This window comes from Nicotiana tabacum, chromosome 2 (genome assembly GCF_000715075.1).
Source record: "Nicotiana tabacum cultivar K326 chromosome 2, ASM71507v2, whole genome shotgun sequence".
NCBI classification, from domain to species: Eukaryota; Viridiplantae; Streptophyta; class Magnoliopsida; order Solanales; family Solanaceae; genus Nicotiana; species Nicotiana tabacum.
This window is the reverse complement of record NC_134081.1, coordinates 63583537-63601229: the sequence shown is the minus strand read 5'-3', so window position 1 is coordinate 63601229 and position 17693 is coordinate 63583537. Positions and strand designations below refer to the sequence as shown.

General features: G+C 39.0%; 1 protein-coding gene across 1 annotated transcript; it reads right to left on the bottom strand.

The window, feature by feature from the left end:
- Positions 1-16349: 16349 nt before the first annotated feature.
- Positions 16350-16862, bottom strand: LOC142166849 (uncharacterized). Its single transcript, XM_075226367.1, has one exon. The coding sequence runs from the start codon at positions 16860-16862 to the stop codon at positions 16350-16352; it is 513 nt and encodes a 170-aa protein (XP_075082468.1).
- Between the last annotated feature and the right edge of the window lie 831 nt (positions 16863-17693).

Genomic DNA, 17693 nt, shown 5'->3' with positions numbered 1-17693 from the left:
GTATTCCATGTATCTATGTTGAGGAAATGTATTGGAGACCCTTCTCGGGTCGTCCCTATCAAAGATGTACAAGTTACAAAGGATCTATCATATGATGAACTGCCAGTGGCTATATTAGATCGACAAGTCCGCAAGCTGAGAACAAAGGATGTAGCTTCCGTGAAAGTATTATGGAGGAACAAGAATATAGAAGAAATGACATGGGAAGCAGAAGAGGAGATGAAGTCTAAATACCCTTACCTATTCCAGAGTGAAAATAACGAGGATACCGGGGGAAAGAAGGACGCATTATAAGGTGAAACGGCTCTATGAGGTAAGCAATAGCTTGTGAATACTCTTTTTTTAATACAAAATGGTGATATGCAGATAATGTACATATCCATAATGCTTTGTATAGTCTTGTATGGCCATAGGTTGGGTTTAACTATTTGCAAGTTTGGCTAGTGTCCATTTTATAAGGGAAACTCAGCCGGAAATCTCCGTCGGAATCCACGATGAGTTAGACACCCCATAAACCCTTACATTCGAGGACGAATGTTCCTAAGGGGGAGAGGATGTTACAACCCAAATTCGCATATCATAGATCACGCCGTAAGGTAGTCGATGTAAATCCAAGAAGAGATTATCTTTGAGATGATAAGAAGTTAATCCTATTGGTCTTAAACGATACAAGGGTGTATAAGAGTGGTTAACAAATATTAGAAGTTAAACGAATCAAGGATGTTGTAACCCGTATTTTCGGATAACACTAGAGGTGATTAATTGTCCCAAGAGGTAATGTTTTAATGTATTTAAATCATATAATATCCGTATCATAAGTTTTGAAGTCAAGCAAGTTATGAAACAAAAGTCGATAAAAGTTGTCGCAACTTAGGTTTATAATTTAACTTAAACTTTAGGTTAAATGTTACTGCATTTTACTCCCAAATGTGCTTGGAATTATGGGGTGATCTACCTATCAAATTGAAGATCTATGAGTCTAGTTTCTAACGCATTAAACCGTTCGTCGATACGATCTCGGAATAGAGAGATATTCGCGTTTTCGCGAGAGTGCGCCAAGCTGCTCTCTATGGGGCCCACAAAGGAGGTTTAAGACATTTGGACATATATAAGATAACTCAACCCCGTTTTAAGTCATTATTTTTCAGTATATTCAGACCTTATAACCCTAAAAACATTCTCTCAAGTTTCTCTCATGATCCAAGACCCAAACAAAGGGCAAACAACACAAATCAAATGTCGGGAATCCCGTGGTGCTAGTAAGTTTCTTGTTTTTTTCTTGTTGTTGCTGATTTTTGTGTTGTTCCAGCTCGTGTGGGAGGTTGTTTTAAGTGCTTTATGTTCTGTAAATACACCTTCAAGTTTTTAATATCAACCCTAGGTGATTTCAAGTCTTCTAAAGTAATTCTAGTGCCGAAAAACCCGAATTAATTGCTAGTTTTGCTTCCTTGTTCTTGTGGCAGAATTGAAGGGATATTTCGTGGAAAATTAAGGTCAAATTGGAGTTGTTCTTTCTGTTTAAAGGTAATGAACCTCTTACTCTATATATATTTAAGATTATCCAAGTTGTGGCTAAGTCGTTGATGCTAGAACTTGTGAAATATATATCGAAAGGCTTGGTAGTAATGTTGTTAGTTGGTGGACTGTTTTGAAGGCTCAATATGATTATTAATGATGTTGTTTGGGCTGTTTGGTGATTGTATTGACTTGTGTGAAGTCATATAAATAGGGGAGGTGCTGTCCGTTTCATCGTAAAATAGGTTGCGGTCGATACATAATAGTTACGACGCTTAAACGATAATGATAGTGTCATTTCTTTTATTGTAGACTAAGGAGTCGTGACATTTGCATAGCTTGAGGTTGGGCAGTATATACAAGGTATGTGAGGCTATCCCCTTCATTCTTTTGCACGACTCCGATTGTACATAATGTAATGAACGAGTTCCCAAAGATACTCTACTCTTAGAAGCTAGCAGTACTTACATTGCTGCCCTTCTTACGAAACGATTGATATTGATGTTACTTCTCTTATTCTTATATTATCAATGTTGTTAGTAGTTCCTGATTCTTATAAGATTCTTGATGAAGAGTTAATCCTAATAATGTGTACGAAGGATACCAATCTTATGTCACTCCGAAAGGTTCAAAATGTGATTCCAATGAGTCCAGCATGCATCATATATATGTATCTATTTTACTCTACCGAGCCGTGCTATAGTCGGCCGGGTACGGCACCTATTGTGCAACCACTGATCAGTTGGGTTTTACCGAGCTCCACGTGGCCGGGTACGATTCTACCGAGCCCTATGATGGTCGGGTACGTTTTACCGAGCCTATTATGGCCGGGTACGATATGATGATGATGATGCCCACAAAGGCATATGTTTTAAACGTTTATGTATATATATATATATATGTATGTATCATGTATTTCATGTCAGTAGCCCTCAGAGGTACCCAGATGTCACAGGTTGTATATTCCATATCACTGTTTACATTATTGTTCTTACTTATGCTATTCTGCCTTACATACTCAGTACTTTATTCGTACTGACGTCCTTTTTATTTGTGGACGCTGCAGGTCCTGATAGACGGGTAGACGCAGCTCCCCCATCACAGTAGGCTATCCGGTTCAGCGTTATTGGCAAGATCCTTTCTCCGGACTTGCCGTGGTCTTGGTATGCATTTTTGTTATAGACATTATGGGTATGTCGGGGCCCTGTTCCGGCAATGTTGTAGCACTTATGTTCTTTTAGAGGCTCATAGACAGGTGTCGACTTATGTATGGTTTAGAATGCCTTTTCAGCTGATTTTTGTTGTATAGTCTTTCATGGCATCATGATAGCTCGTACCTTATATATAGTTTCTTGACAGTCTTGTCGTCCCATGTTATGTATGTTCATGACATTATCTTTCATTGTTGGATGTTCATGATCCATGTCTACTATTTATATTGATCTTGTCGACCCTTAAAGATAATAAGGAAGGTTAGATAAAATGTACGTTGGTGCTCGGCAAGTATGGTCCGGGTGCTAGTCATGACCCTCCAGTTGGGTCGTGACATTCTTTATCTCAGAGGTAAGGTTCCATACCCTAGTTTTCAATTTCGAATTTGGGTAGAAGATGGTTGATTAGGAGTATGATTCATGGGTATGAGATTATTATTTATACATACATGTACCAATAAGAATTGTGGGAAGATTGTTGAGTTGAAATAAGTAAGGATTGGGTTATGGAGTAAAGAAAATCTTGTAGAAGAACCTTGAGGTTAAATTTGCACACCTAGTGTCTGATAAAATGCTCAAATGAGCTGAGACCATGAATATCTTCCTAATTATGGTTCAATTATGTTATGTCTCAAAATAGATCGGGATTGCTAAGAATTCCGGATCATTCTAGAGTTAAGGAAGCTTGATTGAGGTATGTTGTCTAAACTTTCACTCTTGGAATTGAATTCCATAATGTTTCTGTAAGTTTCAAAGTATGGGTTGCGTATTAAAAGGTTATGGCGAATTTAAAAGAAGACATCTCAGCAAGAACCAAAATTTCCACAATTAGCCCGTGTACAAAATCGTCACCTCGCATTCACGACGCTTACATATCACAAATTATTACAACAGTACCAAATCCTAAAGGGATTTTCCCCACACAAGGTTAGACAAGTCACTTACCTCAAATTTTGCTCAATCAATTGATAAGGATGCCTTTCCCTCGATTTTTCGACTCCGAATGGTCCAAATCTAGCCAAAACAAATTACATACCATGAATACAGCTACAAGAAACTAATTTAATTAATAAATTTATGACTTTAGCAAAAAATCAAAAAATCAGCCCAACAAATCGACCCGGGCCCATGTCTCGGAATCGGGTAAAAGTCACAAAATAGGAACACCCATTCGATATCGAGTTCAAGTAAACCAAAATTACCAAAATCTGACTCCAAGTCACTACTTAAATCCCCAAATTAAACTCTCCAAATCTCTAACCTCAAACTCCCAAATTCCACCTTAAACATACACAATCTAGGTGGGAAAATCAACGAGGAAACAAGATTATTGATAAAAAAATAAGCACAACAGGCTTACCTCAAGAAATCTCTCGAAAAGGCTCTCAACAATTGCCCAAACGGAGCTCAATATGTCCAACAATGATAAAAATCCCAAACCCTTGAATTAATAGAGTCTGCCCAGTGGTTTTGCTTTTGCGGATCACTTGACCGCATTTGCAGTCCCGCATTTGTGGTCCCGCTTTTGCGGAAAATGCACCACTTCTGCGGTTTTGCCCATGCTACCTTGCGTCCGCTTCTTTGATCTCCTATTCGCTCCTGCGGACTTGTTTCTGTGAGAAGCAATCCGCTTCTGCGGCTCCAGCGCACTTGCGACATCCTTGTCCGCATCTGCGGAATTTTCCTAGCATCTGCGACTTCTGCCCGCACTGCTTCAGCCCGCTTCTATGCCCAAAGCCTGCTTCTGCAGGCTCGCACCTGCGGTCAATCTTGCGCAGGTGCCATTACACCAGAGTTGGTGCCTTCATCCATTCACACAAGTCCAAATTTGATCCGTTAACCATCCAGAATCTACCCGAGAACCCCGGGACTTCAACCAAACTTACCAACAAGTCCTAAACATCATACGGACTTAGTCGAGCCTTTATATCACATTAAACAACGCTAAACATACGAATTGCATATCGATTCAAGCCTAATGAACTTTAAAACTTCAAACTTCTACATCTGTCGCTGAAACCTATCAAATCAAGTCCAATTGACCTCAAATTTTGCACACAAGTCATAATTGACATTACAGACCTATTCCAACTTTCGGAATAGGAATCTGACCCTGATATAAAAAAATTCACTCCCGGTCAAACTTTCAAAAAACATCATCCAATTTTTCAACTTTCGCCAATTGATTCTAAAATGACCTACAGAGCTCCAATTCAACATACAATTTTCCAACTTTCTAGTAGTGCCTCCTCCAAATGAGACAAGTGGTCTGCCATTTTATTTTCCTTTCTTGTCTTGGATGTCAATATCAAACTCTTGCAAAAAAGCACCCATCTCATCAAATGATCCGTGTGGACAATAACCTTGGCACCCATCAAGTATGGGCAGAACTTATCCATAGCAAATACAATGGCAAGGAGCTCCTTCTCCATAATAGTATAATTGACTTGGGCACTATTTATGATCTTACTAGCATAGTAGACCGGATGAAAAAATATGTTGATACGTTGCCCCAAAACATCCCCAATAGCTACATCACTTGCGTCACACATGAGCTCGAATGGCAAACTCCAATTTGCAGATGTAATGACAGGAGTAGTTGTCAACTTGGGCTTCAATTGTTCAAAAGCTATCATACAATCACCATTGAAAGGGAACTTGGCATCCTTCTCATGGAGTTTGCACAAAGGGTTCATCACTTTAGAAAAGTCTTTGATAAATCGCCAGTAAAATCCCGCATGGCCCAAGCAACTTCTCACACCTTTCATCGAGGTAGGGGTGGAATCTTAGAAATACTTCAATCTTCGCATTATCCACTTCAATACCATTCTTTGAAATCTTATGGCCTAGGATAATGCCTTCCTCAACCTTGAAATATCATTTCTCCAATTGAGTACCAAATTTGTTTCCTCACATCCAGCCAACACCTTGTCCAAATTAGCAAGACAATCATCAAATGAATCCCCAACCACCGAAAAGTCATCCATGAAGACCTCAAGGTAGTGTTCCACCATGTCCGTGAAGATAGCCATCATAAATCATTTAAAAGTCACAAGCACATTGCACAATCCAAAAGGCATTTGTTTGAAAGAAAAAGTACCATATAGACATGTAAAGGTGATTTTCTCTTGATCTTCCGGTGCAATAAGAATTTGGTTGTATCCCGACTTACCATCAAGAAAGCAATAGAAGGCACAACCGGCCAACCTATGAAGCATTTGATCCATAGAAGGGAGAGGAAAGTGATCCTTCCTTGTGACTTTGTTGAGCTTATGATAATCCTACAAACTCTCCAACCGGTGACCGTTCTTGTAGGTATCAACACATCCTTATCATTGGTAACAATCGTCATTGGCACGCCCTAAAACCGAGGAGCGCGAACGGCGCTCAACCGAGTGAACTTGACCGAGCAAGCCTGTTAGATTTTCTTCTACCCAAACTAATCCACGAATGAATATAATACATATTTTCATTAATTAGATAAAAAGGTGATCATGTCTACAATACCAATCCATTACCAATAGTTTTCATCATTTTTTCTTAAAGTCTCAAGTGGGACAAGTAATATAACCACAATATAACATAGTTTGTCTTTTCCAGCACCAATACACAACCCACACTATGCCTACGGAGCCTCTATAGATAAAGAAGAGTACAATGATAATGCCGACAACAAGGCCCCGGCTATACCTCAAACAGAATACATAAAGTACAAAAGATTCATGCCCCCGGGATGAAGTGGGGCTCACCAAGTCAGCTGGGAAGAATGGGTTCTGCTATCACTGATCAATATCTCCTGCTGTGGAACCACCTGCATCTATTTAAAGATGCAGCGCCCCCGGCAAAAGGGACGTTAGTACTGTCGAATAGCACTAGTATATATAACTAAACACCCTCTCAATAGAATAACAAATAATACAAACAAGATTATCATAATATCAATGAAAGCCTTAATCAACATCAAACCTCAATTTAGGATCAAGACAGTGTTCAAATTAATTTCCATATCTCACATTGGGAGATTTTTATTATCGATATACAATTGTCCACAATACCATTATTCACAATACCAGTACCACCGTACTCTCAGCACGGAGTCCGATCACGACCCGATCGGCTAGGCTATCTCATTAGAGACATTAATGACAATTACTCTCAATATCAATACCACTATCTTTAACACGGAGTCCGATCATGACCCGATCGACTAGGCTATCCATTAGGGACATCGGCCACAATCACAATTTTAATTACAATTTCCAGCACAATCACCATCATGTGTGTGGCATGGTGTCCGATCACGACCCTACCGGCTAGGCTGTCTTATTCGAGACATCAACCTTTTTATATCAATCATCGCATTTCATATTACTTTCACATCTTTTCATTTTATTGGCACTAATGGCCATAATTATAAGATCATTCTTGCCACGTTGGTCATATTTAGTACTTCATGCTCACTTTTTCAATTTCAATTATCATCACCATCATCAACAACAAATACAATTCAAATCAAGGTGTGTCGTTACACATGTGAGCAATGTAGAGTCTAAGGGACATAGGGATATTTCACAAAATTTGGCACAATAGCCTTCGTTTGAACTTGACTTAAAGTCGAAACATTATTAATGCACAACCCATATTTTAGCACATGCTCAATTGGTAACATAACATGAATAAAGCATTTGGGATATTTGTTGAACATATATCTTTCAACCCAATCTTACTCGGAATAGCCAATTCTATAATAGACCACTCGGGACTTACATAATTTACATGAATATCATGTGATTCAATTCTAAGAGAAGAGTTTAGCCAACATACCTTGTCCGAGCTTTCATTAAGTTACTACAATGCCCCAACACTTCTAGCAATAACAATCTATAGGAAGCTAGTGAAAATCGGCTAATAATTAGAAGGATTTCCATGATGTAACTCTCTTAGGAATTTTGTCAAACACCTAACATGCGAAATAGACCACAAGGCTCTACAATGGAGATCCTTTCATCCCTCAACCAATTTAAACAAGAAACTACCCAAAATGGTTCATTAACCCCGCATACTACAACTTTGTGTCACATGCATGGCCTATTTCTAACCCTACAATATATTTGAAATCATAACCTCTTGTATGAAAGCTTAGAAGTAGGACTTACCCAGATGAAGGATAATCTAGTGATTGACTTCCTTGATTCTTGAATATTGGTGCAAGATTGGATGATTGGGAGGTTAGGTTTTCTCCTTCTCTCTCTAAAATGCTCTCATCGCTCTCTAGACTCGCCAGAAAATCATCCCAATTAAAGCCCCAAAGGCTAGTTATTAAAATGGGTCGGGATGTAAAAACCCCAAACTTTGCACAGCCGCGCTGCATGGGGCGCTGCGGGGCACCGCGTGGTAGTGAAAAATGTGCCTAGAAACGAAATTTTGAAGTGTTCTGGAAATCCCCACAGGCGCGCCGCATGGGGCAGCGCGATAGTGTAAACTTCTGCCAGCTTTTGGTAATTTGGTCATAACTTCTTGTAGGAGTGTCCAAATTATGAACAGTTTGAAGTGTTAGAAACTAGACTCGAAGATCTTTCGTTTGATAGTTTTTTATCAAATAAATACTTATATATATGTAGATATGATTATCCAAAGTTTGGTCTTGTGCGTACTCATTTGCAACTTTGGTCTATCATGAAATTTTCCAACTTGCGTTGGACTTAGGCCTCTCCTTAGACCCCACATCACTTATAATATGTCTCGTACACGTATTATCTTATCCAATTGATATCCATCATATTAATAGCCCTCGTCGGCATACAACGTAATATAACTAGCATACATCAACTTTCTTAAAAGCGCTTAAGTACTTCAAAAGTTTTCGGAGTGCTACATTATAAGGCCTCGTAAAATTTCTCAAATGAAAATAATGTTTCGTGGTGCCGGAGCTCCATTTTTTTGGATTTTTAAAACCCGACCCTATTTCATCAAATACACTCTTGGGCCATTTTTGAGCCATAATCTGATATTTTAGAGTGAGAGAGAGTACCCTAGAGTGAGAAGGTGTTCTTCAATTATTGTTCTTCAATTCTTGCTCAAGTTTTGGAAGATTAAGAAGGGAAACTCACTAGGTCTTCATTCTAGAGGTAAGATTCTATACCCTAACCCTCACTTTCGAACTTTGTGTAGAAATGGATAATTAGCAAGATAATTTCTGGGCAGGAGGGTTGTTTATTTTGCATGCATGTGTTATCAAAGGGTGTAGGAAGCTTGTTGAACTAAAAATAGTAAAGATTGGGTTGTGGGATGATGGAATCCTCCATAAAAGGGCCTTGAACCTTAATACACACATAGTGTTTGATAAAATTCTCAAATGAGCTAGAACCATGAGCATCTACCTAATTTTGGTTCAATTTGTTATATTTCTACAATAGATTAAAGTTGCTAAGAATTCCGGAACATTTAGAGTGTAAGGAAGCTCAAGTGAGATATGTTGGCTAAACTCTTCTTTAAGAATTGAAATTCCCAATATCCTTATATGTTCCGAGATGTTGATTATAAATGGAGTATTCCGATAAGTTTTGTGATGAAGATATATGTTCAATTCTTGTTTCAAATGCTCTTATCATATTGCATTATAAATTGAGGATGTGTCCCAAACTATGGATTTTGTATCCACATGTTATAATTTCTAGTCGTGATTTATGTGAACATTATTATGCCAAGTTGTGTAGAGATTGTGATTTTGATACACTTCCACTCGCATACATTGGGGTGAGGCGGCTTGACCACTTTGTGTAGGGATTATGGTATAGAGATTGTGATTGTGATACACCTCCACCCGCATATATATTGGGGGTGAGGCGACATGACCGCTTTGTGTAGGGATTATGGTATTGTGGGACTGCACCTCCACCCCCTTACATTGGGGTGAGGCGGTACGACCGCTTTGTGTATAGTTTTGGTATTGTTGTGGCACCACCACCCGCATACATTGGGGTGAGGCGGCATAGCTGCTTTGTGTTGGTATTGGTATCGTTCATGCATTTCCACCCGTATACATTGGGGTGAGGTGGCATAGCCGCTTTGTGTAAGTTCTTTGTATTGTGGTTATACATCCACCCGCATACATTGGGGTGAGGCGGCAGGGCCGCTTGATTTAGAGTTGTGGTATTGTACGTCCACCTCCACCTGCATATATCGGGTGAGGCGTTGGGGCCGCTTTGTGTGAAGATGGTTACAGAGGAACTCATCTTAAATCCAATAAATGTTATTGGTAGCTCTTAATAAGCTTGCTCTGGTTTAAACGGTTATCTATATTATTCCATTGCTGCACTAGTTCATCATATTCATTTTGTATTTCTTAATTCTTAAATTGATGTTTAGTTTTCATATTAGTACTATTCGACTGTACTAACATCCCTTTGCCGGGGGCATTGCATCTTTATATGGATGCAGGTGGTTCAACAGCAGGAGATATTGATTAGTGATAGAAGTACACCTTCTTCCCAGGTGACTTGGTGAGCCCCACTTTATCTCGGGGTCATGCATCTTTTGTTCTTTGTGTATTCTATTGGAGCGGTTGAAGACTGCTCAGAGTCATCAAAAATCCTATTCAGATGTTCGTCGTAGGGATTTGTAGTTCAAAGAAGATGATTGGGTATTCTTGAAAGTTTCCCCCATGATCGGTGTAATGCGATTTGGTAAGAAAGGGAAATTGAGTCCGAGGTATGTCGGACCATACAAAATCATTCAGAGGATCAGTGAGGTGGCATACAAACTTGAACTACCACCTGAGATGTCATTAGTACACCGGTGTTTCATGTGTCTATGTTGAAGAAAGTAGTTGGAGATCCGACACTCATTGTTCCGGCTGAGACTATTGAGGTAAATGAGAAATTGACTTATGAAGAAATTCCAGTTGCCATTCTTGATAGGCAAGTCCGAAAGTTGAGAAATAAAGAAATTACATCTGTAAAAGTGCTATGGTGAAACCAACAGGTTGAAGAGGCTACTTGGGAGGCCGAGGAAGAAATGAAGAAAAAGTATCCTTATTTGTTTGAATGAACCGTGTATTTATAAAGTTGTGCTCAATGAAAAAAAAATTCTAAGAGCTGCTTTCTATGAATTATCTATAATTTGTACATTTGATGTTAAGGGTGTTCCGTTTTGGTAATATAATTTCTTGTAAGGCCACAGTTCGTGTTGTTTTGTATTATGTTACGTCATTGGATTATGTATGTGCTGTTAGGATGTATTTCTGGGGCTCTCTGACAGGTGGATAGGCCTAGTTACAAGGGAAACTCTGGCAAAATATTTGGAAATTTAGGGAGTTAGTCAAATTTGGGGCTGCTGGTGTGTGGTATGAAAAGCTGAGCTGCATAGGACGCTAATAACAGATTTTTACACTCATTCGAGGACGAATGATCCTAAGTGGGGGAGAATATAAGGCCCCATATTTCGTGGTGCCGAATGGTTTTTACGTGTTGAGGATTATAGAAGTTCTTGGGTTGAACAGTGCATGGGAAAGTAAAGGAAATTTTTTGCCGAAAAAGTGCGTTTATGCGGTCCATTATGCGACCGTATAATCACTCTGCGGGCCGCATAATGGCCGCAGAAGTGAGCAGGAGAGAGCCATTTTGAAAGCCGCTATGTGGTCGACTATGAGACCGCATAACTGTTATGCGGTGCATTATGCGACCGCATAACAGTTATGAGGACCGCATAGTGACCGCATACACAGACAGATTTTTTGGCTATTTTGTAACCAATTATGCGACCGGTATGCAGTCCGCATATCGGTTATGCGATCGCATACCTTGTTCCGTAGATCCATTTTTGGTTTTTTAAAACCCGAACCTATTTCGTTACATACACTCTTTGAGCCATTTTGAGCCATAATCTGATATTTTAGAGTGAGAGAGAGTACACTAGAGTAAGAAGGTGTTCTTTAATTATTGTTCTTCAATTCTTGCTCAAGTTTTGGAAGATTAAGTAGGGAAACTCACTAGGTCTTCATCCTAGAGGTAAGATTCTACACCCTAACCCTCAATTTCGAATTTTGTGTAGAAATGGATAATTAGCAAGATAATTTCTGGGTAGGAGGATTGTTTATTTTGTATGCATGTGTTATCAAAGGGTGTAGGAAGATTGTTGAACTAAAAATGGTAAAGATTGGGTTGTGGGATGATGGAATCCTCCTCAAAAGGGCCTTGAACCTTAATCCACACATAGTGTTTGATAAAATGATCAAATGAGCTAGAACCATGAGCATCGCCCTAATTTTGGTTCAATTTGTTATATTTTTACAATAGATTGAAGTTTCTAAGAATTCCGGAATATTTAGAGTGTAAGGAACCTCAAGTGAGGTATGTTGGATAAACTCTTCTTTAAGAATTGGAATTCCCAATATCCTTGTAAGTTCCGAGATGTTGATAATAAATGGAGTATTCCGATATGTTTTGTGATGAAGATATATGTTCAATTCATGTTTCAAATGCTCTTATCATATTGCATTATAAATTGAGGATGTGTCCCAAACTATGGATTTTGTATCCACATATTATAGTTTCTAGTCGTGATTTATGTGAACGTTATTATGACAAGTTGTGTAGAGATTGTGATTGTGATACACCTCCACCCGCATATATTGGGGTAAGGAAGCATGACCGCTTTGTGTAAGGATTATGGTATAGAGATTGTGATTGTGATACACCTCCACCCGTATATATATTGGGGTGAGGTGGCATGACCGCTTTGTGTAGGGATTATGGTATTGTGGGACTGCACCTCCACCCGCTTACATTGGGGTGAGGCGGTACGATCGCTTTGTGTATAGTTTTGGAATTCTTGTGGCACCACCACCCGCATACATTGGGGTGAGGCGGCATAGCTTCTTTGTGTTGGTATTGGTATCGTTGATGCATTTCCACCCGCATACATTGGGGTGAGGCGGCATAGCCGCTTTGTGTAGGTTCTTGGTATTGTGGTTATACATCCACCCGCATACATTGGGGTGAGGCGGCAGGGCCACTTGATTAGAGTTGTGGTATTGTATGTACACCTCCACCTGCATACATCGGGTGAGGCGGCGGGGCCGCTTTGTGTGAAGATGGTTACAGAGGATCTCATCTTAAATCCAATAAATGTTATTGATAGCTCTTAATCAGCTTGCTCTAGTTTAAACAGTTATCTATATTATTCCATTGATGCACTGGTTCATCATATTCATCTTGTATTTTTGAATTCTTAAATTGATGTTTATTTTTCATACAAGTACTATTCAACGGTACTAACGTCCCTTTTGCTGGGGGCACTGCATCTTTAAATGGATGCAGGTGGTTCAAAAGCAGGAGATATTGATCAGTGATAGCAGTACATCTTCTTCGCAGCTGACTTGGTGAGCCATACTTCATCTCGTGGTCATGCATCTTTTTTTCTTTGTGTATTCTGTTTGAGGTATAGCCGGGGCCTTGTTGCCGGCATTATCATTGTACTCATCTTTATCTATAGAGGCTCCGTAGACATAGTGTGGGTTGTATAATGGTGCTGGGGAAGTCAAACTCGTGTGTTGTGCTTGAATTACTATTTCCACTTCAGATTATGAAAAATGTATTTGGAATTGAGACTTTAAAATAAAGTAACTGACTGTAAGAAATTGGTATTGCAGACATGATCACTTTATTTGTTGATTAACGAAAACATATATATTCTTACTATTCATGAATGAGTTTGGGTAGAAGGAAATCTAAATAGGCTTGCTCAGCCAGGTTCACATGGTTGAGCGCCGGTTGCGCTCCTTGGGTTTTGGGGAGTGATATACATTCTCCCCCACTCAGGATCATTCGTCCTCGAATGAGAAGTAGAGTCGACCCCAAAACTGATTATAACTTAACTATTTTCTTACACACCTCAAGCTCCCAAATTTTTGACTATCTCTCGAATTTTCCAGAAATTTGGCAGAGTTTCCCTTGTAACTAGGCCTATCCACCTGCCAGAGAACCCCAAAAACACATACTAACAACTTATACATAATCCAATGACGTAACATAACACCAAAACAACACCAATCATGGCCTCATAAACAACATATAACTAGAAAGGAACACCTTTAACATCAACTGTACAAGTGATACACAATTCATAGGCGACAATTTCCTAGAAAGATTACATAGCTATTCAAACAAACAAGGATACTTCTTCTTCATCTCTTCTTCGGCCTCCCAAGTAGCTTCTTCAACTTGTTGATTTTGCCACAGCACTTTTACGGAGGCAATTTCTTTGTTTCTCAAATTTCGACCTTGCCTATCAAGAATGGCAACTGGAATTTCTTCATAGGTCAGTTCTTCATTTACCTCAATAGACTCAACTGGCACAATAAGCAACGGATCTCCGATTACCTTCTTCAACATAGACACATGAAATACCGGTTGCACTAATGACATCCCAGGTGGTAGCTCAAGCTTGTACGCCACCTCACCGATCCTCTGAATGATTTTGTATGGTCCGACATACCTCGGACTCAATTTCCCTTTCTTACCAAATCGCATTATACCTTTCATGGGGGAAACTTTCAAGAATACCCAACATTTTTCTTAAAGTCTTAAGTGGGACAAGTAATACAACCACAACATAACATAGTTTGTTTTTTCCAGCACCAATACACAACCCACGCTATGTCTACAGAGCTTCTATAGATAAATAAGAGTACAATGATAATGCCGGAAACAAGGCCCCGGCTATACCTCAAACAGAATACACAAAGTACAAAAGATTCATGACCCCGGGATGAAGTGGGGCTCACCAAGTCATCTGGGAAGAAGGTGTACTGCTATCACTGATCAATATCTCCTGCTGTGGAACCACCTATATCCATTTAAAGATGCAGCGCCCCCGGCAAAAGGGATGTTAGTACTGTCGAATAGCATTAGTATGTATAACTAAACACCCTCTCAATAGAATGACAAATAATACAAACAAGATTATCATAATATCAATGAAAGCCTTAATCTACATCAAACCTTAATTTAGGATCAAGACAGTGTTCAAATTAGATATCATGATTTAGGACCTTAAGTAACTATTTAATTCGATTTTTCCAATGTGATTTATAACTTGTTTGAGAAACATACTTATAGCACAAACTTCATGTTAACTTGTTTGAATACTTGCTATTCCACTTAGAAATCGTGTATCATGATTTTCGCTTAGCTATCATTCCTATAGGATTCTATTGAAACTGCCTCTGCTAATATACCCTTCAACAGTGTTCTCCACACTTGCCCGCCTAGATATCATTACTATAGGGTCCGTAAATGAGAATTTACATCACTCAACCACTGATTTGCCTAAAAACAGTCTAAATGCGATCGTCTAAAAATCATGCCTATAGAACTTAGCAATGAAGTTTGTTTGTTTCCTTATCCATGTATGAATTCTAAGCCTGATTAATTATAAATGATCATCCACGTATTCATATAGAGACCATGCCTTAGGCTTAATTAGTTCAAAATGCAAATGTTCGTCTTAGAAGAGCATTTCACATCCCCATTTTGCTACTACCTATTGTTGTTGTTTGACAATTACTCGACGTGCATATGAATCTATGTGTGGAGGTAAACATGATCCCCTTTGTGCTAATCGTTGCCTTATATGAAGTCCTTTTTGTTTATATTACTTGAAGCCTGATTTTTTAAATTTTGAACAACCTAGGATGAGTCTAGAACTACCTACATAGAGGTCCAATCCTCTTGGATCATAGGCATGGGATGGGTAGGCACAAGTAGGGCATCACATAGAATTGAATTAGTGCAATTTAGGTTAAAAACTTAAAGATAGTAATCGGGTATCTAGAGATGATAGTATGTGTCCGCTAGATAATATGAGCAACCCTTGTACTTATAAGGGTTGCGAAATATTATTTTGTTGCACGGGGTGATCCTTTAGGCTTACAAATTTAGGAACCCCCCCCCCCCCCATTGTGTCTAATTGTTCCATGTACTTTAGTTTGTGGGAATCTAGATTTAACTATGTTATACCATGTAGCCTCTAAATAGTTGTACCAATTAGTTTATCTGTAAATGAAGTCTACTCTCCCAGATTATTTCTTTATATTATTTGTGCATTATCTTTTGGCTAATTATCTCATTTCACTTACGATAACTAATTTCTTACCCGGACCTTTGTTCCTTTATTTTAATAATGAATTCATTTGCACGCTCACTTAGGATGATTAACTATAATTCAATAAACCCATATAGCTTTAAAATTCAGTCGGGAACCATAGTTGTAGACCTCGAAGAGTACCTAACACCTTCTTTTTGAGGTAATCTGAGCCCTTACCAATCTTTGGTGGCGTAGACTAGTCAAACCAGAGTCATTTGAAAATAGATACCCTAACACACCTTAAAAATAATTAGGTGGCGACTCTTCTATTTTAATACCCATTTAAAAGAGTTTTCACATATCGAAACCCGCTTTCGGGAGAAAATGGGGTGCGACAACATGGACTTGCACACATGGAATACCATTTGTTCATCACCAACCCAAAATCTAGAAAGACCTCCCAATAATGATAGGCACTTCAAATTCAACCTCACAATCTAGAATCACAAAGTCCGCTAGAAGAATAAATTTATTAACTCAGACCAAGACATTCTCAATCACTCTCAACGGTCTCTTCATTGTGCGATCGACAATTTGCAATATCATATATGTGGGTCTTAGTTTCCCAATCCCCAAAGTTTTGAACCCTAAATAGGGCATCAAATTGGTACTCGCCCTAAGATCACAAAGAGTTTTAGCAAAATCGGCACTTCCAATAGTACAAGAAATTATGAAAGCACCGGGATCCTCCAACTTAGGAGCCATGGAATGAATAATTACACTCACTCGATGAGTGACCTTGATTTTTTCAAACTTCATCAACCTCTTCTTGGTCACAAGATCTTTCATAAACTTGGCACAGGCGAGCATTTGTTCCAAAGCTTCCACCAATGGTGCACTAATAGATAGACCTTTCATCACTTGAATGAACTTCTTGAATTGATTCTCACCATTTAACTTAGCAATCCTTTGAGGGTACGGGTGTGGAGGCTTTGGAAAGGGTGCCTTAGCTTTTTTCACCACCAGATCCAGTATGTCAATGATGTGCATCCTATACCGGTACTAATAAGTGGTTAAAATCTACACTTATCAAATCTCGTGACTTCCTCTTAGAGGTTAGTCATGATACTTACGTAGTACATAGGGTCGATTGTACTCATACTACACTATATATTTAATTGTGCAGATGTAATGATCCGGCCGGTCGTTTAGAAAGTTATAGCCCTATTTTCCCTATTTCTACTTCTTTTTGTGTTATTCAGCTATATTATGTTATATCGGATTAGTTGGTTCGACACCGGAGTGGTTTCAGAGTGAATTGAGACACTTAGTCTCTTAAGTAGAAACTTAAGTTGGAAAAGTCAACCGGATGTTGACCTATATGTAAACGATCTTGCATTTGAATTCTGATGGTTCTGTTAGCTCTGTTAGATGATTTTGGACTTAGAAGTGCATCCGGAATGTGATTTGGAGGTATGTGGTAGAATTAGGCTTGAATTGGCGAAATTGGAAATTTGGCAATTTCGGTCGGCAGTGAAAAATTTGATATTGGGGTCGGAATGGAATTTCGGAAGTTGGAGTAGGTTCGTAGTGTCATTTGTGATGTGTGTGAAAAATTTGAAGTCATTCGGACGTGGTTTGGTTGATTTCGGCATCGGTTGCCTAATTTGGAATTTTAGAAGTTCTTAGGCTTGAATCCGAGGGTAATTTGATGATTTGATGTTATTTTGAGTGATTCGAAGGTTCGACTAAGTTGGTATGTTGATATATGACTTGTTGGAATTTTTGGTTGAGGTCCTGAGGGCCTCGGGGTAATTCCGGATGGTTAACGGATCTGTTGAAGTTGGAAAATATAGCTGAAGCTGCTGCTACTGCTCTTTC

Coding starts and splice junctions, on each gene's coding strand:
- LOC142166849 (XM_075226367.1), bottom strand. CDS start 16,862: ATGCACATCATTGACATACTGGATCTGGTGGTGAAAAAAGCTAAGGCA.